This window comes from Pollachius pollachius (genome assembly GCF_949987615.1).
Source record: "Pollachius pollachius genome assembly, chromosome: 20".
Lineage (NCBI taxonomy): Eukaryota > Metazoa > Chordata > Actinopteri > Gadiformes > Gadidae > Pollachius > Pollachius pollachius.
Genome location: NC_136953.1, coordinates 4,919,028 through 4,943,014, shown reverse-complemented (window position 1 = coordinate 4,943,014; position 23,987 = coordinate 4,919,028). Strand labels below are relative to the sequence as shown.

The 23,987-nt window shown below is 47.3% G+C and overlaps 3 protein-coding genes across 4 annotated transcripts in view; all 3 read right to left on the bottom strand.

The window, feature by feature from the left end:
* Positions 1-2,276: 2,276 nt before the first annotated feature.
* Positions 2,277-4,074, bottom strand: cskmt (citrate synthase lysine methyltransferase). The gene is made up of 2 exons (XM_079757633.1): positions 3,951-4,074; positions 2,277-3,576 (listed from the first exon to the last, which is right to left on the bottom strand). The coding sequence occupies exons 1-2, from the start codon at positions 4,042-4,044 to the stop codon at positions 2,903-2,905; spliced, it is 768 nt and encodes a 255-aa protein (XP_079613759.1). The 5' UTR covers positions 4,045-4,074; the 3' UTR covers positions 2,277-2,902.
* Positions 4,075-4,648: 574 nt separating this feature from the next.
* On the bottom strand, positions 4,649-9,581 carry LOC307090787 (ubiquitin thioesterase OTUB1-like). Its single transcript, XM_079757554.1, has 7 exons — positions 9,518-9,581; positions 8,328-8,389; positions 7,898-7,996; positions 7,343-7,461; positions 6,777-6,861; positions 5,965-6,159; positions 4,649-5,335 (listed from the first exon to the last, which is right to left on the bottom strand). Exons 1-7 carry the CDS (start codon positions 9,558-9,560, stop codon positions 5,138-5,140), a joined length of 801 nt encoding a protein of 266 aa, XP_079613680.1. The 5' UTR covers positions 9,561-9,581; the 3' UTR covers positions 4,649-5,137.
* Positions 9,582-10,313: 732 nt separating this feature from the next.
* LOC307091017 (nectin-4-like) overlaps positions 10,314-23,987 on the bottom strand; it is a 17,640-nt gene continuing 3,966 nt past the window's right edge. The window contains exons 2-11 of one of the 2 annotated variants that reach the window (XM_079757849.1): position 23,987; positions 23,233-23,400; positions 21,663-21,941; positions 19,905-20,022; positions 17,362-17,516; positions 16,398-16,560; positions 15,602-15,677; positions 15,187-15,249; positions 13,440-13,649; positions 10,314-12,838 (exon numbers count right to left, since the gene is read on the bottom strand). The exon at position 23,987 is cut by the window's right edge and continues 197 nt beyond it. In XM_079757849.1, the coding sequence (XP_079613975.1) occupies positions 12,341-12,838; positions 13,440-13,649; positions 15,187-15,249; positions 15,602-15,677; positions 16,398-16,560; positions 17,362-17,516; positions 19,905-20,022; positions 21,663-21,941; positions 23,233-23,400; position 23,987 (1,731 nt within the window). In that variant the 3' untranslated portion in view covers positions 10,314-12,340. The remainder of the gene's footprint in view (positions 12,839-13,439; positions 13,650-15,186; positions 15,250-15,601; positions 15,678-16,397; positions 16,561-17,361; positions 17,517-19,904; positions 20,023-21,662; positions 21,942-23,232; positions 23,401-23,986) is intronic. The other variant, XM_079757850.1, reaches the window with a different exon arrangement.

Sequence of the window (23,987 nt, the reverse complement as noted above, 5' to 3'; positions counted from 1 at the left end):
GAAGTGGCAGTGATTTGTATGCATCCCTTACTGACCCATAACAGAGATCAAGTGTCTTATCCTGCCTGGTTGGACAGGTGACAAATTGCTGAAAGTTTGTAAGCGTCTTTTTAAGGGACAAATGGTTAAAATCACCTAGAATGAAGTTGGGCGCATCTGGTGAAATTGACTGTAATTCTTACACCACATCAAAGATACTGCTGGAGGCAGAGGCAGCTTTTGCCTTTGGATGTATATAGACTGCTGCAATGATACAGATAGGAGTTCAATGTCCGATGCAGATGCGTTCTCTGACAGTCACAGCGCTACAATACTTCTTGTTAACATATAAACATACCCCGCCCCCTTGCGTTTTGCCTGTCGCTTCAGCCTCTCGGTTGAGGCGAACAGGTTCTCCGAAGCCGTCAATGAACAGGTCGCCGTCCCCTGTCACGGTCGGTGAACAATGTCTCCGTGAAGGCCATTATGCTGCATTCTCTGAAGTCTTTCTGGAACCGAACATTTGCCTGGAGTCAGGGCCGGCGCTTGGCATAGGCGACCTAGGCGATCGCCTAGGGCGGCAAATGTGTTGGGGGCGCCCTCTGGTGGCGGGATTAATTGTAAGGGCGCACTGAAACGCTCACCGTTTCAGTGCTGAGCTCCACTCAGAAAGTTCAAATGTAGCAGCGCATCTCTGCTATCCTCGCTCGGTCAACAGCGCCATTGACATCGCAGACAATTAATAAAGAAGTGTGGCCAAGTAAAAGAGATCCATCTCAGATTAGCAGTATAAGGAGCATTCAAAATACATTTAAAACAAGTTTAATACAAGTTAAAACACACAAACGCCACACTCTCACTGCCGGTCGCTGCGTGCGCATGCGCCTCCCATAATGCAAGCGGTCTGGGAAAAGCTAGCGATCATTTTGTGATGGCTTTAAACAGAGTATTGATTCCTTGTGTTCTGTGAGGAACAACACAGCAGCAGAACATGTTCAGTTATTAAAGATATTTGCACACCTGTTTACGATTAGCAATGTCTGCTGCTTCTATGGTTTGAGTCCTTGTGTTTATTGTGTTAATGTAAGGTACTGTTCTCCCATTGTTTGAGTCCTTGTGTTTATTGTGTTCATGTGCGGGACTGTTCTTTGAGTCCTTGAGTTTATTGTGTACATGTGAGGGACTGTTTTTCTATTTGGTTAATAAAGCATTACGATGATAAACGACCCAGCGGGTTCACTGAATGTTCTCTGTGTTCAGCAGAGGATCAATTTACACTTTAAGCTCGGGGGTTCACTGAATAAAAAGCACAACAGAGGCTTCGTCTACATCTCATCTTCATATTTTTTTTCACCCTGAACAAGTTTAAATTCTGATAATAGAAAATTGAGAGAAAGGACTAGTGTTTGAAACGTAAATCAGAAAACAAGGAGAATCCTTGAGAAAGAAAGCGAATCCTGAAACACCAAAATGTGGTCAGTCTCAGGAGGAGTTAATTTGAACGGGATTAACCCCTACATGCTCTGACCCTGGAGGGGGTCCGCTCTACCGGCTCTGACCCTGGAGGGGGTCCCCTCTACCTGCTCTGGCCCTGGAGGGGGTAACCTCTACATGCTCTGACCCTGGAGGGGGTCGCCTCTACATGCTCCTTGATGACCTCTCTATTTACTGTCTGGTCCTGGTCCCGGTCCCGGCTCTGGTCCTGGTCCTGGTCCCGGTCCCGGTCCTGTTCCAGGCTCTGGTACTGGTCCTGGTCCGGATCCTGGTCCATGCTCTGGTCCCGGTCCTGTTCCTGGTCCCGGCCCTGTTCCTGGTCCTGATCCTGGCCCTATTCCTGGTCCCGGTCCGGATCCTGGCCCTGGCCAGGTTGTTGCGCAATACCGATCTAAATGTTCTCAATATGCAGTAGCCTAGTCCATAACATTACAATAATAATAATTACAACATCCGCGGCTTAGAGCGTTTAAACCGGCCGGATTCCGGCCTTTTACAGCGCCACCGCCAAGCGCTCGTCCGCGGGTCCACAAAATCGTATCTATGCTGATTGGAGGGGGGTGGGGAAGTGGGAGGTAATATTAAAATGTACCCCCTTCCTACGTAGGAGGGGGCACATTTAACCCTCATGTACGGACTTATTTCAAAGTTCGTATGCGTGAGGGAGCACCAGAGACCCAAAACAACACCCCAAATCCCAGGAAAAGTTTTATTTTCATAATATGTCCCCTTTAAGAAAAAAAAAAAAAAATGAAGGTAACCAGATTTTTCACTCAGACTCATCTTATCCTTTAGTTGGTTAATATCAAATACAAAATAATAACAAGAATAATACATTCACTATGCACTTAATGGCCATATAGAAATGTGTAGTAGGCTAAGTTTTAGTAGTAAGTTTATATTTTTTCACAATTTAGCAAACTTTGTACAAAAATAAAGCGTTCGCATGAACGCTTTATTATTATTTTTTTTATTTTCCAACACACGCCATAACCCTTTGGTGTATATAGTGTTTGTTAAACACGCGTTGGATTAATTTGAATATTTCACTTTGTTCAGTCTACAATGATTTCAACAAGACTTTTTTTTTTCTAACTTTTCTGTATCTCTTTCTTATTAAAAAATAAATCCTGTTTCCTTCAATCGAAGACCGTTAGAGGAACTGGGAGCTGAGTCCCATTGAACAGCCAAAGATCCCGCACGGATGAGCCCCATCCCACCTGCAGGACTTCCTTATTCCGTTTCGTCCTCCTCGACCCCTCCGTCCATCAACAGCGTGTCTTCTTTCAATCCCCGTTTATCCATATCCAAAGCCGAAACTCATTGCAAACATTTTGTTCATCCGTTTGTCCGAAGAAGCACAACACCAGCAACTCTCACGACCCATCAAGATATAATTATTACGAAGAAACTATACAAACCATTACAGTCATTCAGCGACAGGGGGCGCAGTGACTTGATAGCAATAATAACGCACGCCACGGAGCTCCCCCACCTCCTGCACCGCGACCTGCGCCGGCCTCTCCCCGGGTTCCCGCCCCTCTGTCTCCAGCCACAGCAGCCGGGCATCGGGGTCCTCGTCCGAGAACTGGAGCAGGCGCCCGGAGCCCCGCAGCGTCCTCAGGCACTGCCGCACCACGTGACCCGCCTTCCCGCTGCCGTCCTTCGAACGCAACAGGGCATCGGTCGTTCCTTTGTCCACAATGAGGTCCAACCCGTCCGCCCCGAAGTGTGCAAACATCTCACTGCAGTCGAGCTCCAGGAACCCGAGCATGGAGAGTGGATGATGGGGCTCGATGGCTTTGGCTGCGACGTGTTCCCGCATTAGACGCACGGCGATCGGGGATATATCGGCACAGGTGACGGTCACCTGGACGGGGGAGTGTTGGTAGATGCTGGGTCCCAGAGCAGAGGTCCCACAGCCCATGTCCAGGACGTGGAGCGGGGTGGCAGTGCGGGTCTGGGGCTGTAAGAGGGGCAGGACGAAGTCCCGGACCGAGTCGAAACCGAAGAACCACTCGAAGTTCTTGAAGTTACTGCTGCTGTTCTCTGTGTAGAACCGATCCCAGGTTGCTTTCTTGTCCATGTTTTCGATTAGTTCAGCTGGACAAGAAACATAAATACGTTAAACATCAGCGTGTCCAATCAACTTAATTTAATAATTTAAATTGTCCAAAGTTGCATCGAACAGGTGCCCCGAACTCAGTTTCTGTTCTGCAAGGAGTCGACCGACCAGTCCGCAAATTATCCTATAACATCTATAACACATGCAACCTATCAACATCCTCAACGTGCCTCAAATATCAAACCATTTCAGATGTCAAAAACAATCTTATTTGGGGCTAATCGAGCACCGTAAGGTCAAATCCTAGACTCACCCCCCTGGTAAACATTGACGCATTGCTAGCTAGTTAGCATTGGCTAGTGTAGCAGTTCATTAAAACGTTCACATTTTATTTATAAGAATTGAGACTTACTCGTCAGTGAGGAATGTTGTCTCGCGAATATGGATGTTAATGATAACGTCCCCAAACTCCGGCGAGCCACTCTAAGTACAGATAGAGGTGACATGTTGTTGCTGTCCTTGCTTTCACAGAATGAAACGAATGAATGGGACGAATGCCACTTTCACAATGCTTGTTAATACACGGCCTTTTGGTGCCACCTGCTGGTTCAATTTGAAACTAAATTATCAGAAGAGAGGTATGCCTTTATTATGAAGGGTCCAGATGCCAACCAACCAATTGTGGTAACAAAAGAGAAGGCCTGCTTTGTGAGACGCTTCATCAGTGATGAGAGGCAGTCAAAAATGTTATATATCGATAAAAGAAATCGACCTGAATTGGTTGATTCAGCACCAGACAATTACTATTTTTCTGAGAGAATACATCTATATATAATTTGAATATTAAGAATATACAAACGAGAATCACCTTCCACCAGCTTGACTTGGGGTACTTGGTAGGTTGGACCAGTCTTCCCTGGTTCCTTTACAGCGATTGGATTACATACATGAAATTCGTCTGCTACAGCACAAAACATGAAGAAAACCGCACATAAGATGTAAATCCCTTTAATAAAACACAAGTGCAGCGCATGACGAAACAGACCTATAAGATGTAAAACCCTTTAATAAAAGCGCATGAAAAAAGTGTGACACATGACGAAAAGGAAACAAGATGTAAATCCCTTTAATAAAATCCATGACACAAGTGTAACAAAGGAAGAAAAATCAAGTCAAAATAAAAAGCAAGTAGATAACATTTACAACCACAAAAGAAAAAAAACCTGTACATCTCTAAATTCCTGGAGTCACTTTTCTTGTATTTTCAAAGATTTTTTTTATTACCATTTTGGGGATCGGGGTGGGGGAAGCTGGAGAAAGTATGCATTTTGATTTTCTTTTGCCTTCCTTCTTTTCCGCAAACACACAAGCGTCACCTTCCTACGTCGTATGATGGGGGGGGGGGGGGGGGGGGGGTGTATGTATGTCAGTCGCCGTGGCAACTCAAGTGTTTGTAATCCACTGCTGTGGAGGTGATGACAAAGGGGAGCGAGGGAGATGAGGAGAGACAGGGGGAAAGGGGGGGGTGCCAAACCAAGACTAGAGGGGAACAGAAGAAGGAAGATAGGGGTGGGGTGTTCGGGGAGCAGGGCCGTGGCGTTATTTGTACAGGATGTCGTAGTGGCCGGGCCGGTACAGCAGGAAGATGCGCGGGATGCTGCCCTCGGGGAAGACGTGGTGGTTGACGGTGCCCCCGTCGCCGCGGTCCATGTACTCCACCAGGATGGACACGTCCAGGGCCTGGGCCAGAGCGATGATGTGGATGTGGTCGCTCTCCTTCGACATGGGCTCCACCTCCTGGGAGGGCCGGGGACACGGAGCACAGGTAACACCGATGAATCGGTTGGGACGAAAGAATTGAACCCATCTGTAGGTCCAGGATTAGTCAATAGAGCCTTAGACATGGCTGGGGTGTTAAGTCTTCTAGCCGAAAGGTCCACAAAGTCCACATTCTAGGCTGTAGGCTCTAACCCCTTTCTGCTCCTTAACGACCTGTCTCTGTGTTCACTGTCTAACCCCTACCTGCTCCTTAATGACCTGTCTCTGTGTTCACTGTCTAACCCCTACCTGCTCCTTAATGACCTGTCTCTGTGTTCACTGTCTAACCCCTACCTGCTCCTTAATGACCTGTCTCTGTGTTCACTGTCTAACCCCTACCGGCTCCTTAATGACCTGTCTCTGTATTCACTGTCTAACCCCTACCTGCTCCTTAATGACCTGTCTCTGTATTCACTGTCTCACCCCTACCTGCCCCTTAATGACCTGTCTCTGTGTTCACTGTCTAACCCCTACCTGCTCCTTAATGACCTGTCTCTGTATTCACTGTCTAACCCCTACCTGCTCCTTAATGACCTGTCTCTGTATTCACTGTCTAACCCCTACCTGCTCCTTAATGACCTGTCTCTGTGTTCACTGTCGGGCCTGACCTGCTGGCAGAACTCCTTGACCGAGCGGCCGCCCTCGATGAAGTGCTGGAAGAAGCCGTGCTCGCGCTGCAGGTAGCCTGAGGTCAGCAGCCGCAGGTACACCACCACGTAGTCCGACACGTTCTGGTCGTTGAAGGAGCCCAGCAGCTCCTTCAGGCCCGGCTGCTTCTCACACAGCTCGATCAGGTCCATGAACTGCACACAGAGGGGTACAGGGCCGGTGGGTTAGGGTGTTGAGTCACCTGGGATCCAATGTTGTATAGCACGTCTTCTGGTGGGCGAAGGCCGGAGAACCAACTGTCTATAGTCGAGGCGCGGCACCTCTGCTAAACGAGCGACGGCCACCAGCAAATTAACTTTCACAATATGAGGACAATGTGCTTGTCTGTTCATGTGGGCATCTGCATACGACTTGACAAAAAATACAGGCTACCATTAGCCTAATTTACTTTAATATAGGCCTAGGGCATTGTTATGGAAACTTGTGCAAACTCGCGCTTGTGCAATCGAGTGTTCATTTTCTGTGTTATAGATACAGTTCTTTGGATAAAAACTATCACCACAAACACAGAATTAACATAGATATACATTCACAAATAAGCAGTCGGACGCGACTGGAAGGGCATAGACTTGGCATTTATGGCCTTCGTGCCCCACGCCTTTGGGGCGTTGTACCTATCAGATGATTCTGAGTCTGATACTGATGTGGAATATGGATAAATTTACAATAATAAGCCGGGATCAAATTGTATCTCTTCCCTCCTTTTAATCCTAACCTCTCCCAGTGTTGGTTGGAGGCGCAGGGGACTCACCGTGTTGTGGAAGTCCTCGATGGTGAACTCAGTGAAGCCCTCGTTCACCAGGTCCAGCTTGCTTTTGGACGCAACCGCTTTGAACCTGAACGGAAACATACGAATAGTACGCAAATAAACACACATGTTTGTGAGGACACCCTCAAATCAAGTGACCCCAGACATTCTCATCTCAACCTTGTAAAACTGTAGTAGGATTTGACAACAGATCCAAAGTATTAAATCAGAATGGATTTTGAAATATTCAAGGATTAACAACCCTTAATAATAACCCTTTTTATGCCTTTTTTGCATCGGCCAAAATGAAGAAAAATTTGAAAGCAAAGCCTAGATAATAGTCTGCCTAGTACTTAAATAAGAAAGGACACTGGCGACAATTCACCCTTTTTGTGATCGAAATCTGGCAGAACCCAAAACCATCCTTTGGATAATGTAACAGGCCTATCATCTCACTGTGATTAAATTACCCTAAAACCGGACATCTTCATTTCATGACGCTATAATACCAATCCAAAGAGGATAAAGGGTCAGTGCCCGTTCCCAGTAGTTCATAAGAGACTGGGCACCTCTGTAGCTCCTTGCTGTCCTCCAGCAGGGACTCCAGGTGCGAAAAGCCGAACGCTCTGTAGAAGCAGTTGCCATCTGGCCGCGTCTTGCGAATGTACGAGTATTTTTTGTGTAGGTCCTGGAGAAAAAAAACAAAACATTTAGATTAAGGACATAGCCAATTTTTGTAATCCAAAGTAATTTACAATAAGTTGATTTGTCAGAAGAAAGAGAAACAATAAATCGTGGTCGGTAAAGAAAGAATGTCATAGAAACAAGTTCCAAGCACTACCATAAACTAGGTTACATGTTTCCTGTAAAAAACAAAGATAGCTAGGATAAGACAATACACAAAATCAGTAGAAATCGAGTAACCCGACAAGAAGCTGAAAATGATAACATTGTCCTTTATACAATACAGAATAGAGAAATAAGTTGGTCATTATTTGGTAATTAATAACATCGCCTTGAAGTTGTTACGCTGACAAACCATAGTAGGTCTTTGGCAGCAGCGCTACGGACAGCTAAAGCCTGCTGAGGAACAGGTTTTGGTGAGGTGGTGGTTGGGGACTAACCTTGATCTTCAGCTGATAAATACTGTCGTCCTGAGCGTACTCGTTCTGCAACACCGTGAGCGCCTGTCTGTCCGACACCAAGGGATTACTGGTGGCGATCTGGGGACCACACAAACACGAGAATAGTTGGGACTCAGGAATCTTACCTGTGTCATTTTTACCATGTGTCCCTTATTAGAAGATACACCGATTGATCACCCTCAATCGATGAGACAATGAAGCAATGTAAATTATCTAGTGACCTTAACCATTCATGTTGATCATACATGTATCCTTGCTGAATGCTAGACAGAGGGTACTTTGCAGAAAACCTATCACTTTGGTGGGAAGTTCAATAATTCCAAACTTCTTCTTTTTTTGGGTGCGAGTGTTATATGCATGTAGTACTGGTATGAGTAACAAAATTATAGATAAGATGAAGACATTTCACCTCCTGCTGAATTCGGTCCTGTTGAGCGATAATGGCCTCGTCATACGCAAGGCAGTTGACCCCTGAGGAGAGGGAGATATTAATAGGTGGACCTCCGGGATAGAGCTGAAGATATTTGAAGGGAGGCCATAGGATATGGGACACTCAAATTGTGACAGCGATACGTGTGAGACCACAAAATATAATATGAGTCTAAACATTTGATATCTCTGAAGCCAGAGATACCTTGTATCCCGAATTATTTATAAATGGAATTATTCCGAAAATTGCAGTTGATGTCGATTTGTTTTGTTTGAAATGATGCCTAAAAGAAGCTGCCCTTTAAATGACACTTTGGTGGTTAACACTACTGGCATGTAAGGATTTTACGTGCTCCATTTTAACGGATAAGGTTTCCGATCATGTGCTGTTTACCTTTCCCAATTATAATATGTTTACATATCTGGCCGTATGTGAAGACACTCCTGACAACAAAAACAAGCGTTCACTGTTGACATTGTATTCTACCCATACCTTTCTTTTAAAAGTTTCACATTGTATCATAAAAACACGTAAGAAATGTAAGAAGACGCGAGTGTGTTTATTCACGGGAGCTCTTCGGAGAATTATTCAGTGTTCTTTGTGTAGCCCTCATAGGGGTTGCCGCTAGGCTGAGAGAGGATCTTAAATTCTAGCGTTATTCCGGTCTACCGCCACACTATTTCCGGTCTTCTAGTCCCTATGACCAGTGTACGCCAGTTATCACTCCCCAGACGATTACAAAGACAAAACATAGGAGTTGTGACGAAAGCTATGCCAAAAAAATGTCTTAAATATGTAAGGGAAACGGAACCATTTTATAGAAAGTCCTTCCCTTTCTCTCTCTAGCCGCTAATATATATATATATATATATGTGTGTGTGTGTGTGTGTGTGTGTGTGTGTGTGTAAGTCCCGCCCCCTCTCTTGCAAATAACGCTTATCTATATCATCTCGTTCCCGGCGTTCCGTCGCTGGGAACGAGGTTACTGGCTGCCGCAAGGTCCGGGCCGTCCACCCCCTCTCGAATAAATACGAGTCGACTACATATTTAACGGCAGGAACAACCGTCAGCAGGTGACAGTAACCCTGTGCTCGGAAACGGGTCGCCTTAGCAGGTACACCCGTGCGGTTTGTAAGTGATATGATGAGCTGTAGCGGTGTTTTCCTCACCTTCCATCTCTCTCTGTGATGATTCCTGCTTCTCTTCCGCCATCTTAACTGTGGATGTCTGTTTCCTCCTCCAGGGCCCGACCCCACATCGATGTTGCCAGATTGGGACCAGTTTTCCGCCCAATCTGGCAACGTTGGCTGCAGCGCGGTGGAGCCAGTGGGCGGAAAGACTGGGATGGTAATCTGGCCAATCTGGCAACGCTGCCCCGCATCACTCTACACTTCCGGGTCAAATCTCGAAGTTCCCCCCCCCAAAAAAATATTCAAATACCATTAACCTACATAAATTATTTAAGGTTTATTGATTAAATTAAAGTCCTTCATCTGATTTAAGTGGAATCGGGAAAGTGGAAGTCTTACATGATTGAAGGTACTTAAATGGTAATTTATAGTTCTTGAAATGGTAATTAAGTTACTTTTAAACATCAGAAATTACTTAATTGATTTATTGTTGGAAGATGTGGATTAGAACTGGCAGCTTCTGAAATGTATTTATGTTCATACATACATCATGTAGCTCCATAATGCATGCTGGGGGTGGTCGTTCAGCTAGTGCCAATTTAAATAAATATTAAAACATTATTTTAACTTTAAGCTAGGACTACATCAACACATGTCTCTAAGCATACTGCTTTGAGACATGTGTGTGTGTGTGTGTGTGTGTGTGTGTGTGTGTGTGTGTGTGTGTGTGTGTGTGTGTGTGTGTGTGTGTGTGTGTGTGTGTGTCCCTCAGTAGATTTGCGACATACCAACTCACAGTTATGTTGTCGCCGGTAATCCAACATGTACAGTACAATACAATACAAATATGGAACTTTATTTCCACTTTTTTTATACCAAGCAACAGGCTTACATTCAGACACCCATACAAACCCCTTTAAAATATGGCTTTAAAAAGCGAGAAACGATATGTTTCAAGATCACAGTGGAATAAAACGGCTGCACTTTCACAATATATACACTTGGGGGCACTTTTTACACATACCGCATATCGGCAATGCGTGTCCCTTTCTTTTTACTTTATATGAAAGAGGTCACAGTTATTATACATCAATGACCCCTCCAATATGCATTCAATTGCTTACGAGCTACATCAACATCATTAAGTCCCAAAGAATAAAAAAAACAATATACATCTGCTAGGAAAAGACACATTTTTACAAAGACAGATAACACTTAATAAATCATTTAAAAATGTTTGTGAAACACAATAATACTTCATATTTGCCCTGAGGCAAAGATATCTCACCACGTCAAGGCAGTTGGTGGTTAAAATAAAAAACTCCCACAATGATAGATAGGCCTATGGGCATGCATCATGTAAATATTTTGTGTTTCTTTGTTGTCCCAATACAATCCTTTCCACATCCTCTTCCGACTCAACTCGTCCAGTCTTTATTGCAGTGTGTCAGAGTAAATATGAAGAATGTTCAGGCCTGGGTGTGTTGTCGTCACAGTACTCAACTGTTCTTAAGGCGCGTTTCCCGGTAGATCTGACTCATTAAAAATCAAACACACCACAATGCCTGTAACAACATGACAGCAACCACAAATAAACCATCCATCACATAAAAATCTGCTGCTCTTTCAACTGGGAAGATCCGTTCTTATTAAGTACAGAGTATAGGTTAGGCTTACAGTTGCAGCATTGATGCGATACGGCGTATTAACAGTAATAAGAGGAATACATCATGTACTGTGTGGCTGTACATTTCTCAGTGCAGTGTGAAGACGTCCCAGAAGAGGACGAGAGGACGATTTACAGAGGTATGTTTGGGATTCAGCTCCCACCATGGACTGTCTGCATGGCCGGGTTTCACCACTAGAGGGTGGTAAAATGCACTGTTGGTCTCCGATCCGCTCAGCGTCAAAACGCTGTTTGTAGTGCTAGTAAGTGAGTCAAATACATTTGTTGAAAGTGTATTTACCGTGCTAGTAGCACAATATCAACTGATATCCCAAATAACTACATAGTTAGAGTGCCAGACAGGCACTTTAATTTTCTAAAGTAATGTATGTGAAGTTAGACAAGAACAAGTCACATACTGTACATAAGAAAGTATCAGCATTTTCAAATATTCTTGAACAAGTTCACCGGGGAAATATCCAAAGGGCCAAATTCATTTGTATGGAAGTATTCATCCGTATATTTAGTTGACACTTTCATCCCCAATAAATCATCAAAGTAAAAAGGAGCAAGTAGTTAGGGCATACTACTCAAAGATGTCTACAAGTAGAATGTGGACTCAAACCTAGGACTTGCTCAACTGGGATCCGAACACCCTCAACCCTAGAGAACCCCTCAGTGACAGGGTTCTTCCAGGTAGGGAAATATATAAGAATATATACAAAAATATAGCAGGCTTTATGTCATGTTAGTTGATAGTGTGCTATAAAGGCTGCGCCCTTTACACCAGACACATTAGCAATTCATTAAATAACCACAGAGCATCACTGGTGCCTATTGCCCCCCCCCCTGGCAGACGAGCCCCCTGGGTCACCCGTCCTGTCCTCCCAGCTGTCCATCCAGCTAGAACCTACCACGGGCACAGAGTGACACCTAGAACAGCATTAACACACAATGCCCAGTGCGTTCCGGGCCCAGGCCCAGTGTGTCGCACAGCCACCCTGGTCTGGTCGGAACACGTTCAACGGTTCATCTCAGTGTCGTCGGCGCCCGAAATGTAGGAGTCAGAACACCCCCCCGGTTATCTGAGGTCCTATCAGAGCTCTGCGGCTCATAGAGTCCGCCCTGGTCCTAGGGGGGGGGGGGGGGGGGGGGGGGTGTCCCCACCCACCCACCCATCCATCCCCACCCCCCGGCTAAACGATCTGGGCCTTGTGGATGAGGGAGGCGTGGGGGTTGGGAAGGGGGGAGCGGCTCTTGGGCCTCAGGCTTCCGTTGGTCAGGTGGTGTTGCGGGGGTTGCTGCTGGAAGTGGACGTGCTGGGCGTCCATCAGCAGCGAGCTGTTGGTCTCGCTGCCGTAGGGGTCGTCGTCCTCGTCCTCGTCGGGGTCCCCGCCGTCGCCGTCGCCGTCGCCGTGCACCAGCCGCCCCTGGGTCTCCGGACACATCAGGCCGCCAAGACCCTCGTCCTCCTCGTCTTCCTCGTCGCCCCGGGTCGGGTAGCCGCAGCGGAGGGGCTGGGGCTGCATGTTGCGGGTGCCGTTGGCGATCCTGCCTCCTCCTCCTCCTCCTCCTCCTCCTCCTCCTCCTCCGTCGTCAGTGCCGTGGGCCTGGCGGGTGCGCAGGATCTCGGTGGAGTGGAGCACCGGGACAGGGGACGGGAGGAGGGGGGGGTGCATCCTCTGTTTGTCCTGCTGGAGACACCGCAGGGAGGGGAGGGACGTCAGCCTGGCAGAGTGGATCTCTAGCGTGCCTACAGTGTGTGTCCATGGATGGTTGAATATTGTGTCTTATCGCAGACCGTGCTCAGCATCGCATGTGTAACGTAGGCCGACATTGTTTTAGTTTACCCGGTGCGCCGCACTTGGAAATGTTTCGTAGCTTATGCCATTTTAGGTTGTGTGATTTGATTGTTGTTGAAAATAGGAACCAAACTGTTACCAACAACAGTTTGAACCCTCATACAGCGGGACGGTTAAGAAAAATAGAACAAAGTGTGAAAAAGGTTGGTCACGTATGTATGTACAAATAATTGTGTGTGCACATCTGTGTGTGTGTTTTTGCACATTCACGTGTGTGTGTGTGTGCGTGCACATTCATGTGTGTGTGTGTGTGTATGAGTTTGCAAATTCATTTGTGTGTTTCTGCAGATTTGTGTGTGTGTGTGTGTGCATTCATGTGTGTGAGTGAGTGAGTGAGTGAGTGAGTGAGTGAGTGAGTGAGTGAGTGAGTGAGTGAGTGAGTGAGTGAGTGAGTGTGTGTGTGTGTGTGTGTGCCTATGTGCGGCCCCCTCACCAGCGACATGGTGCTGTTCCTGGCGTAGGACTCCACGCGGAGCCTCTTCTCCTCGTCCCGGTCCAGAATCCGGCTCCCCCCCCGTCGCGACCCGTTGGTCAGCGACGGCCGACCCAGGTGGTCCAGCAGCATCCCTCCGCCCCCTCCTCCTCCTACACCGGCCCACCCACCCGACAGGGTGGAGCGACTGTCCCGACTGAGGGCCTGGTCCTGCGGAGCACGATGAGAGACACTGGTTAGGGGACAGAGGGTGGGGGGAGGAGGGCAATGCTATTTTGCAGATGTGAAACTGTATTTGGGATCAACCCTTATGCTGCATCAGTAAGAGATGTGAAACTGTATTGGTAACTTACCCTTTTGCTACATTAGTAAGGAGAGGTGTTTTGCAGATGTGAAACTGTATTTGTGACTAGCCCTAATGCTAAACTGGTAAGGAGAGGTATTTTGAAGATGAAAACTATTTTTTTACTACCCCTACTACTGAATTAGTAAGGAGAAATATTTTGCAGATGTGAAACTATTTTTTACTAACCCTACCGCCTCATTAGTAAGGAAAGGCATTTGGCAGGTGTACACTATTTGTGACTAACACAAATGATACCTTAATAAGGAGAGGTATTTTGAAGATGCAAATCTGTATTTGTCACTAACCATAATGCTATAGTATATGCTGATAGTAAGGAAGGGCTTGTTCCAAATAGTTTACAGCTATTTGGCAGTTGTAAACTATTTGTGACTTACCATAAATCTACATTGGTATTAAAGGAATTTTGCAGATATAAACTATTTGTAACTAACCCTAAAAATACATTAGTAAGGAAAGCTATTTTGCCCTCTGAAGTGGATGTGAAACTGTACTTGTTTTCTGTAAAGTAAGAAGAAAAGCAGTGGCCGAGTTTCTTCATCCTCCCCTAATGGAACCCCCCCCCCCCCTCACTGATCAGAGTGGAGTGTAAAGGCACCGGTATCTCAACAAAAAATGAAATGTAAAGAAATGCAAAGCAAAGAGTCTGAATTAAAGGAAGGGAACTGGGGGTAGAAGAAGTTAAAGTGAACACCAACTGTGTTTCACAACCTATTGCATCACACATTTCTTCCCCCCCTAGCCAACCAGGACAGCAGTCAACAGACAGCCGGGAGGAACAGGTTGGGACTAAATCTAAGACTCTCAGGTTGCTAGTGGATCCCGGTCGCACTGATGGGCGGTGCGACGCCCTGTCACAAACTGTCGACTTATATCACCGCTTTCCATTTCCGTTGCATGCGTTCCATTGGACACACAGACACTCATCACGGTATAGGGAAGATGTTTGGGAAAAACAGGAAATGGGATCGGCTGGTTTTGGACCTGCTGTTGTGGGTTTCCTGTGGCTGGTAATATTTTTAAAGTACTTTCACTTACTTAAAAAAACTAAGTATTACCCACAATGCCATCTGGTTAAGTCTGCCGCTGTTAGAGACAGAAGCCTCTCAAGTAGCTCCGCAGCAGTTTTGATAAATATCCCATGGATATGACTAACTTTACTCTTATTCTGTTTGTTACTTGACGTTTTCTGCTGCTGGAAGTGCAATTTCGAGAGGGATTCATAAAGACAATATCTATCTAGTCAATTTGGCCAAAAATGTTGGAAAGAGGTGTGTCCATGCCAAAAAGTTGTTTTGGCATGGACACACCACCTACACACACACACACACACGCACACAGCAAGCCCCTAACACACACACGTGACTGTCTGTGTGTACTGACCCCAAGGGACGACAGGCTGGCTCGAATCGTTCCCTCAACCCTCAGGGAGTTCTTCTCTGTCATCTGGAATAAACACAAAACAAACAAGAGGAGATGGTGAGCTGCCCGAAGGAAAAGACACACACACACACACACACACACACACACACACACCAACACACACACACACACAGACAGACAGACAGATAGACACACACACAGACACAGACACACAAATACACACACACACGTACACACACACACACACACACAAAACACACACACATACACAGACACAAACACAGACGCACAAACACACAAACACACACACAGACATACACGCAGACACACACGCGCATACAGACGCACACAGACACATCCACACACACACACGCAGAAATGTTGTCGTCTAGCTGGGGAACAGCGCGGCGTTTACCTGTTCTATTGAGTCCATTTGGTCCGAGTTGACCCTCCTGATGGAGGCCTGGCGAACCAGGTTGCTGATCTCATTACTGAAACCGAGAACAACATGAGAGGGGTTGGTTAGTGTGGTGGCAGGGGGGACAAGGTCTCAGGGTCAGAAAGGCATCAGTGAGGCTAGTTAGGGAGACCAGTGGTTTCTAACCTAATAGAAGCAGAAATACTTTAATGATCCCCAAAGGGAAATGGGGAGTTTTGGTTGCTCCCTTTCAAGAATAAAGTATCTATAAGCATGGAAAAATTCTAAGAAAATAAAATAAAAAAATATTATTTGAAGTATTTGAAAAACCTGTGGTTTATACTACAATATATAACAAAAACAGATGTCAGGCGATCCAATTTTATCGGAAAATTCTTTCGAACTCCACTTGCATCTGTCACACACGTATTTAGGCATGCAACCTGTGTTTCTGCACAGAAGACCTTTCAAATGTTCTCCGTGAATCAACTCAAATTCCAACGATCAATGCGTCCAAAAAAAACATTGAAGTATCAGGTACACATAACACCTTCTGCTTAACCCTGCACAAATGAAAACATCAGGTTCACGGCTCACACCACCCTAAAGTGAATCATTCAGTTGTTCTTGTCCTGCTCGTCAGATGAAGCAAACACAATCGAGTCGACCCTTCAGTCGGGTCAGCTGCTCTTGCTCATGAGTCTCCCTTCGCTGAGGGAATCCCCCCAGGGGCCCGTCACAAAGCGTGGCGACGTTGTGAGAGCGCCGGGGCCCCCGCGTGGCGGCGACTCACTCCTTCACGGTGAGCTGGCGCTCCAGCTTCTTGTTGCGGCGCTTGTGGTGACACGTCACGCTGACGATGACCACCAGCATCAGCAGCAGCAGGCCGCCCGCCGCCCCGCCCACACCAATCAGGAGCAGGTTGTCCGGCTCCGCCTCCTTCTTGGGCTCGTTTGCTGGGGGAGGGACGGGGGAGGGCCGGGGGAGGGCCGGCGAGGGAGAGGGAGGGATGGAAGGTTATTTACTTGCGATAATGTTATGTTGCTGCTGTTTGCATAGGCTTTGGCAATACAGGCGTCTTTGTTGTTGAGGGAAGGAGGCAGGGAGAGAGGGAGGAGGGAGGGAGGGAGGAGGGAGGGAGGGAGGGAGGCTAGACGGAGGGAGGAGAGAGGGAGGGAGGAGAGAGGGAGGGAGGAGGGAGGAGAGAGGGAGGGAGGCTAGAGGGAGGAGAGAGGAGAGAGGGAGGGAGGAGAGAGGGAGGGAGGAGGGAGGAGAGAGGGAGGGAGGCTAGACGGAGGGAGGAGAGAGGAGAGAGGGAGGGAGGAGAGAGGGAGGGAGGAGGGAGGAGAGAGGGAGGGAGGCTAGACGTGAGGGAGGAGAGAGGAGAGAGGGAGGGAGGAGAGAGGGAGGGAGGAGGGAGGAGAGAGGGAGGGATATCTTATTTAATTGTTACAATATGATTTTTACATTATATTGTTGCAATAGGCTTAGGCAAAACAAACACGTTTTTGTCATGCAAGGGAAGGAGGGAGGGAGGAGGAGAGAGAGAGGGAGCGAGGGAGAGAGAGAGACAGAGACAGAGAGAAGGGGAGGGAGAGAGAGAAAGGCCCTGCTCACAGACACAGGTTTGAGAGAAGCAGGTGCATTCATGTTGGTTTAATTCCTGCGTTGAAAACGTCTTCGGGAGAAACTTATAAGGAGAGCAGAACATTAATAAAGCTATTAAAATAGAGCTAATAATAGAGCTAATAACCTACCGGCCACCTTCAACTCGACCCTCGCCTTGCTGCTGTCCACGACGTTCCTGACCACACACTGGTAGACCCCCGCGTCTCCCGCGCTCAGAGGGCGCCCGAACTCCAGCGTGCCGTTGGGGTGAGGAATGACTCCCTGTGGGAGGTCCCCTCCCAGCCTACACACACACACACACACACACACACACGCAAACAATCACACACACACAAACACACACACACACAAGCACACAAATGATCACACACACGCACACAAGCACACACACCGTGAGTTTGTCATGTTGGCGATTGCAAAAGTTTGGATAACAATTGAAAACAATTGTTTATGTTATTGATTATTATTTTTCCCAATTGGTTTGTCCGTGTTTCAAACGGTTAAATGGTAGGCTGTAGTGGAACTGGTTTTCTTTCACAGTGTATTTGCAGGAGATAAAATGTGCCATTACTGTCAGCTTGTAGTCCCAGTCTGACCAAGTCAACATGAATATATTTACAGGGGAGAAAGTACATGTTGCTATAGAGTTTTTAATGTTGGCTGTCTATGATGCATGACGTAGTTTTCCCTAATGTAACCAAATAACAAAAGGTTGCTCTGTTGACCCAGAGGGACCTGTGTCAATAGTAAAGAGTAAAAATAAACGCATTAGCTCATGACAATGTGACGGGTTGAGAGAGTGCTTGTTCAGCTTCTAGGGACAGAATGACTCCACAGTATAGAAACCTCCAGTGGGAAGGACCCCTCACGGCGGCGTCATGCCTAGGTCGGACCCAAGTGGAGGGATTTGCTTATGTCTCAGTGGGGGTCAAGGGTTAAACATCTATGGGCCATACGTATCTCCACCACAACAACAAGCATGGCCGCACGTACTCACGCCAACATTCTCACCCCGATAACATCGTGAACAAATCCACGGCTTTGGAATCGTATTCCTCCCCCCGCCCCCCCCATATAACAACTCCTCCTCCCCCGCCCTCCCCCTCCGACTCCCACCCTGGTGTGAAACTGTCTGCTGTGTCTGATGCCGACAACACAAGCTGCAACAAGACACGCTGACAGCAACCATTACTTCACCTCCCCTCGCTTTGCATTGACTCAGCAAACCGGTTCTCCCGCTGTCACACTGGGAGTGTGTCTGTGTGTGTGCGTGTGTGCGCGCAGGGTGAGTTGTAACAAGAGCACACAACTGACTTTCCCCGCGCCTCTTGCGAGTGTCGATCGGGGGTTGGCGTGCCGTACGCAGGTGTTGACACACAAACACACATAAGCCCTGTGTGTGTGTGTGTGTGTGTGTGTGTGTGTATGTGTGTGTGCATGTGCCCACATGTCCTCTGGCTGAACGATTGCGTGCATGGTGTGCGTCTGGTGAGCTTAACTCACAAACACTACATGCACACACACACCCATCCTGTTGATGCTCGTGTGACTAACATCTCGGGGAGCTGGTGGCGAAAAAATCCACAGCGGACCTCAGACGGCGACCGGGAATGACCAGAGAAGAAGAAGAGAAAAGGAAAATGGCGTTTCGAACCCGGGCCGAACATGGGCATCCCTTCACGCAGGGTTGACAGTGTTTCCCGCCTCAGGGCTCAACTGTCGCTTCGGATCAACCGTGTGGCGGAGAGCCAACTCTTTTCTTTTTTCCTTTAAAGGCGCCCCCCCCCCCCCTTCGCCCCCTAAAACGGGGGCGACCACACCCTGAGAACGGGTGAACGAACGAGCGACGGAGGCGGGCCGGTCCTTTAGCCATCGCCAGGTGACTCAAGGAAGTGAGAAGAACCGCAGGAGTCATGTGATATGAAAGCCAGTTTCTCCCACGGCTCCCGCGGCCCGGGGCACTGCACCGCCGCCTGGCCCACTGAAGAGGAGGAGGAGGAGGAGGAGGAGGAGGAGGAGGAGGTTTTTCAGAGCGGGACGTGATAATGAGGTGTTGAACACACCGCCTCCACAGCTTCCACACAATGCGTCTGGTGGGGTGTTGTGTGGAGGTCCTGTGAAAGCAGGCGTGCTGTCCAGGCGTCCGAGGCCCCTCATGGCTCGAGTTGACGAAGGCGGGATTTGATAATGGTTAAAAAATGGTGGTCCCCAAATTGGGCCAAATTTGCCAATTTGTTAACTTAGAAGCTCAGTGATTATGAATGTGTGTACTTTGCCTATAAATGTACTTAAAATGGTGCCCTTTAGATAAACGTAATGGTCAATGCTCTTAATGCATAATTTACCTGACGGTGATGCACACACAGACACACACACACACACACACCCCTCCCCAAACCCACATACACACACAAACAAACACATGCACAAACAAACACTTAAAGTGACCTTTAGTACACCGTCAACACTGTTGATCACAGACGTCACGCTCGGAAAAAACAATATTAATACTTACTGAATGAAAAAACAACCTCAACCACGAGCAGACAAGAGCAATGCGGCATTAGTCAAGACCAGACACTTAGTCACGCGGCCTCCTCACCTCTCCAGACAGTCAACACTCACACACACACACACACACACACACAACCCCCCTGTCCGCTCCACTCACCTGGTCCAGGTGAATTCCTCAGGTATGGGGTTTCCCCCGCTCCGACAGTGCAGCATCGCCGTCTCCATGCCAACAAACCAGTTCGGACTGTTGCCGGACACCTCTGCGTTGGGGGGGTCTGCGGCGGGAGGGAGAGGGGGAGAGGGGGGGAGATTTGAAAATCAGTCAAACACTAGAGTCATTTCTGGGAATATCTCGGTCAGTCGGAGTCATGCTGTTTTTTTTATCGTGGGCGGATGATTAATGATGAGTTTGTCTGACTGAGAAGTCTGCAGCCGTCACCTTCTAATGGGCTACTATGTGATCCTTCAGTAAATGGTGGCCCTTTAGTGTATCTCCTCTAAAGGTGCTTGTTTTGGCCACTGGCATGATCCGATTATATTATATCAGTGAAAGGATCCTGACAGAGATTTGAAACATGTTTCCTTATCTTTCACTTGAACCCGGTCTGCTTATTCTTGTGTCCACCCAGTCTCGATCTGAAATCTCGTTGTTGCATCCAGCAATCACAAAGGACTGCCGTTTACAATCTCAACTTTCCTTCAGCCAAATCTTTGAGATAACATTGAGCTACATTTGCTCGTCATCCCACACAAACTCCTCTGTCTACAGCCGTCACTCACAATTCCACCGTTGTCTTCCTGCAGTGACTCAACTCTTGCAGGACTTCTTATTGACAGAGACTTAGTTGGACACAATAACTACCGTGATCAGGGTATTGGTAAAAAAAAAACGAGTTTGTAGGGATCTTTTCCATTATGTAAGAATATAATCTGAGCCTGTCAGAGGCAAAAACAAGCACTTTTAAAGACCGTATGTGACGGACGCCATGGCCCTCAACGATAACATTGGAACCCCTTTTCGCAGATAACGAATACAGCGGATTTCCATTTCATAAGTTGCATTCCTCATTAGGCTATTGGACCCAAAATGATCTGTAAATAAGGTAAAGATCTTTAAAGAGAAACTTGGATCACGAGAGTGAAAATAAGAAGGTCGCTGGGTTGTTCTGTTGGTTCTGTCTCACAAGATGGTGCCCGGCGTGACGTAACTTCACAGTCACTATTGGGTGTTTCTGCAGTGTCTTTTCCTGTAAAAGTCATTCATGAATATCTGAGATTTCTTTTAGATTGTGTAGATAATGTATTGAAGACAATGCTATCTTGATGATGTTCCATGTGCTTCTCCGCCTGTATTCAATATGCGTGTACACATGTGCATCCTTTGATGGAGGACTTCTGCACCTGCACAAGCTCGGGGGCTAGTGAGTACAGCTACAAAATGACAGCATAAGAAAGCTAACTCTTTAGTTAGTTTGTTAGATTAACATAAACAGAAGGAGTCTGTCGGATAACGTTTGCACCAGAACGAGCCTGTACGCGCTAGGTGGCTCACGCTAACAGCGATAAGCAGCATAAATTGCTTGTTAACTGCTTTCACGTTAGCCGTGTGAGCTAGCTAACTCAGAATGGGCTCCGGAATGGAAAGTGGTGATTGTTCGGTAGCATCTTATCCTAGCTATCTTTGTTGTATACGGGAAATAGGTTAACCTTGCAATGGTTGGTGCTTGCCACTTGTTTCTATGAACATCCTTACTTTAACGACAATGATATGTTGGTTCTCCTCCTTCTGAAAAATGTACTTATTGTAAGTCGCTTTGGCTAAAAGCATCCGCTAAATGCCCTAAATGTAAATGTCAATGTTTGCTTCTGAATGAGATTGCACGGCTAACAAGCTAGCAACAAGGAGCTGACTCACAGTGCACCACCACGTTGTTGCTGAGCCTCCGAGGCTTCTTCAGGGACGGGTGGGAAACCAGGCAGTCCAGCTTCTTGCCGTTCATGCCCCGCAGGGGGTGCAGGGAGTACTGGGATGTCACGGAGCCAGTGTCGGAGGTGCGGTTGGTGAACTGGCCGTTGAGGTCGGTGTCCCAGGAGAGGCTGGGCAGCGGGCGGGCCACGGAGCGACAGGCGGCGGCCGGACGGTAGGACTGGCCCTCCACCAGGATGACCGGGTCCAGGGAGGAGATGGGGACAGCTGGGAGGGGGGGGGCAGAGGGTAGGGGTCAGGGGTCATGCATGAGATGAGCAGGAGCAGACACTTGAGATCGGGAGTGAAACCAGGTTTGAGTGTGATTAGCCATTACAAGCTGTTTTAAATTTGGCTTTTTCCTGTGTTTTAGTGACATCACGAGTGGCAAGTCCACCTAGATGTATAAAAGGAGCATTAACTCTCCTGGTGATAACGAGACGGCTCGCCAGTGATCACGCTCACGCTTACGCGTGTTCCTGACAGCGGCCGTTCATGTGCACTTGGGAAACAGCCGGTTGGGAATCTAAAAGTTCTTCACAGCAGGGGTTTTTTATCCGATAAAAACCAGTCAGAACTAAACAGAACTTAGTAGGATCAGTTTCAAGTTTGCATGCCTTTATTTCCTTGATGCCTATCACCTATATCCTATTGCTTTTGTTTATGAGAAGAACATACAGTATTGTCACAGTATGGAAGGCAACACTTCCTCTATCTTTATCTAGAGCTGGTTTACCAGTACGCAACGTTTAAAACTGAGCAAAGTCATGCCAACAGACGTTACAACGTCAATCAATATTAAAGTATGTGATATGATGGTTGATTCTTTTATATTGAGTAAAATGTTCATGTTCTGCCATGTTCATGCGCGTCACTAGTAAACCATACGTCACCAACTGGGCAACTCTGTTATCAAAATTTGGCCCGAGTTGCTGAACGGAAGTAGAATCATAACAGCATCATGAGGTGTCGTTCACGCGAACTTTCCGATGTCGCGAAAATGTTTTCCCCATAATTTCCGGCGATGTGAACACAACACATAGATAGATGAACAACGTTTGCTACAGTCCACTGGGTAATCTTCCTCTTCTGTCATCACAAGCGGGCGTGTCCACCTAGATGTGTGCTGGATATCAATCTACCAGCCTATCCAGTGAACTGTAGCAAATGTTGCTCATCTATCCGTCATACATCTGGGTTGACCCGCCCACTAGTGATGTCAGAAGTGGTTTTCAAAACGGCTTGTAATGGCTAATCACTCGCACACCTGGTGGTATAATATGTCCCCTTCGAAGGTAAACTACAACGCTCAGCTATTTTCTCATGTAGGGAGAGTATTGCCTAATTTGTGTAATGTGAAAAATCGCAGTCCGCGACAACAGCTCAGTTTCCATGAAAACATTTGGAAAGGGTTGGACCAGTGATGTCATCAACGAGCAGCACTCTGTTAAAGTAGAAGATAGCCGAGCGTGACGGTTCCCCTGGAGGTCAGGATGGATGGGGTTGGGGGGTTGCTTACTCCAGACAGTGAGTGTCAGCTGCTGGTCAAAGTTCCCGCTGGGGAAGGTGCTGATGTGGCAGGTGTAGCGGCCCTCATCCACCACCTCCGTGGTCAGGATGACCAGGCTGGAGTCCATCATGGGCTCGCTGCTCTGGAACCGCACGCGGCCCGACCACGGCCCAAACGCTGGGGGGGGGGGGGGGTAGAGGTAAAGGTTAGATCCAAAATGGTGGTGGTGGTAACGATGATGATCATGATGATGAGGGTGGTGGTGATGATGCAGAAGTACATCATCAAGAAAGTAAAAATTCTGTCAGGTTACCTGTCTGTCTTTCATGGTACCTGTCTGTCTATCTGTCAGGTTATTTGTCTCGGTCTCGGTCTGTCTCTGAAGTTACATGTCTGTCTGTCTGTTTGTCTGTCAGGTAACTTGTCTGTCTGTCTATCTGTCAGGTTATTTGTGTGTGTGTGTGTTTGTGTGTGTGTGTGTGTGTGTGTGTGTGTGTGTGTGTGTGTGTGTGTGTGTGTGTCTGTCTGTCAGGTGACCCCTCTACCTGTCTGTCTGTCCGTCAGGTGACCAGTCTGTCAGGTGACCTCTGTCTCTCGGTCTGTCTCTGAAGTTACATGTCTATCTGTCGGTCAGGTTACCTGTCTGTCTGTCTGTTTGCCTGGCTTACAGGCTACCTGTCTGTCTGTCTGTCTGTCTGTCTGTCAGGTTACCTGTCTGTCTGTCTGTCAGCCTACCTGTCTGTCTGTCTGTCTGTCAGGTTACC

Coding starts and splice junctions, on each gene's coding strand:
- cskmt (XM_079757633.1), bottom strand. CDS start 4,044: ATGTCACCTCTATCTGTACTTAGAGTGGCTCGCCGGAGTTTGGGGACG. Junction 3,577..3,950: donor ACAACATTCCTCACTGACGA/GTAAGTCTCAAT, acceptor TTTCTTGTCCAG/CTGAACTAATCGAAAACATG.
- LOC307090787 (XM_079757554.1), bottom strand. CDS start 9,560: ATGGCGGAAGAGAAGCAGGAATCATCACAGAGAGAGATGGAAG. Junction 8,390..9,517: donor ATCACAGAGAGAGATGGAAG/GTGAGGAAAACA, acceptor CCCTCTCCTCAG/GGGTCAACTGCCTTGCGTAT. Junction 7,462..7,897: donor TTTATCAGCTGAAGATCAAG/GTTAGTCCCCAA, acceptor TTTTTTCTCCAG/GACCTACACAAAAAATACTC.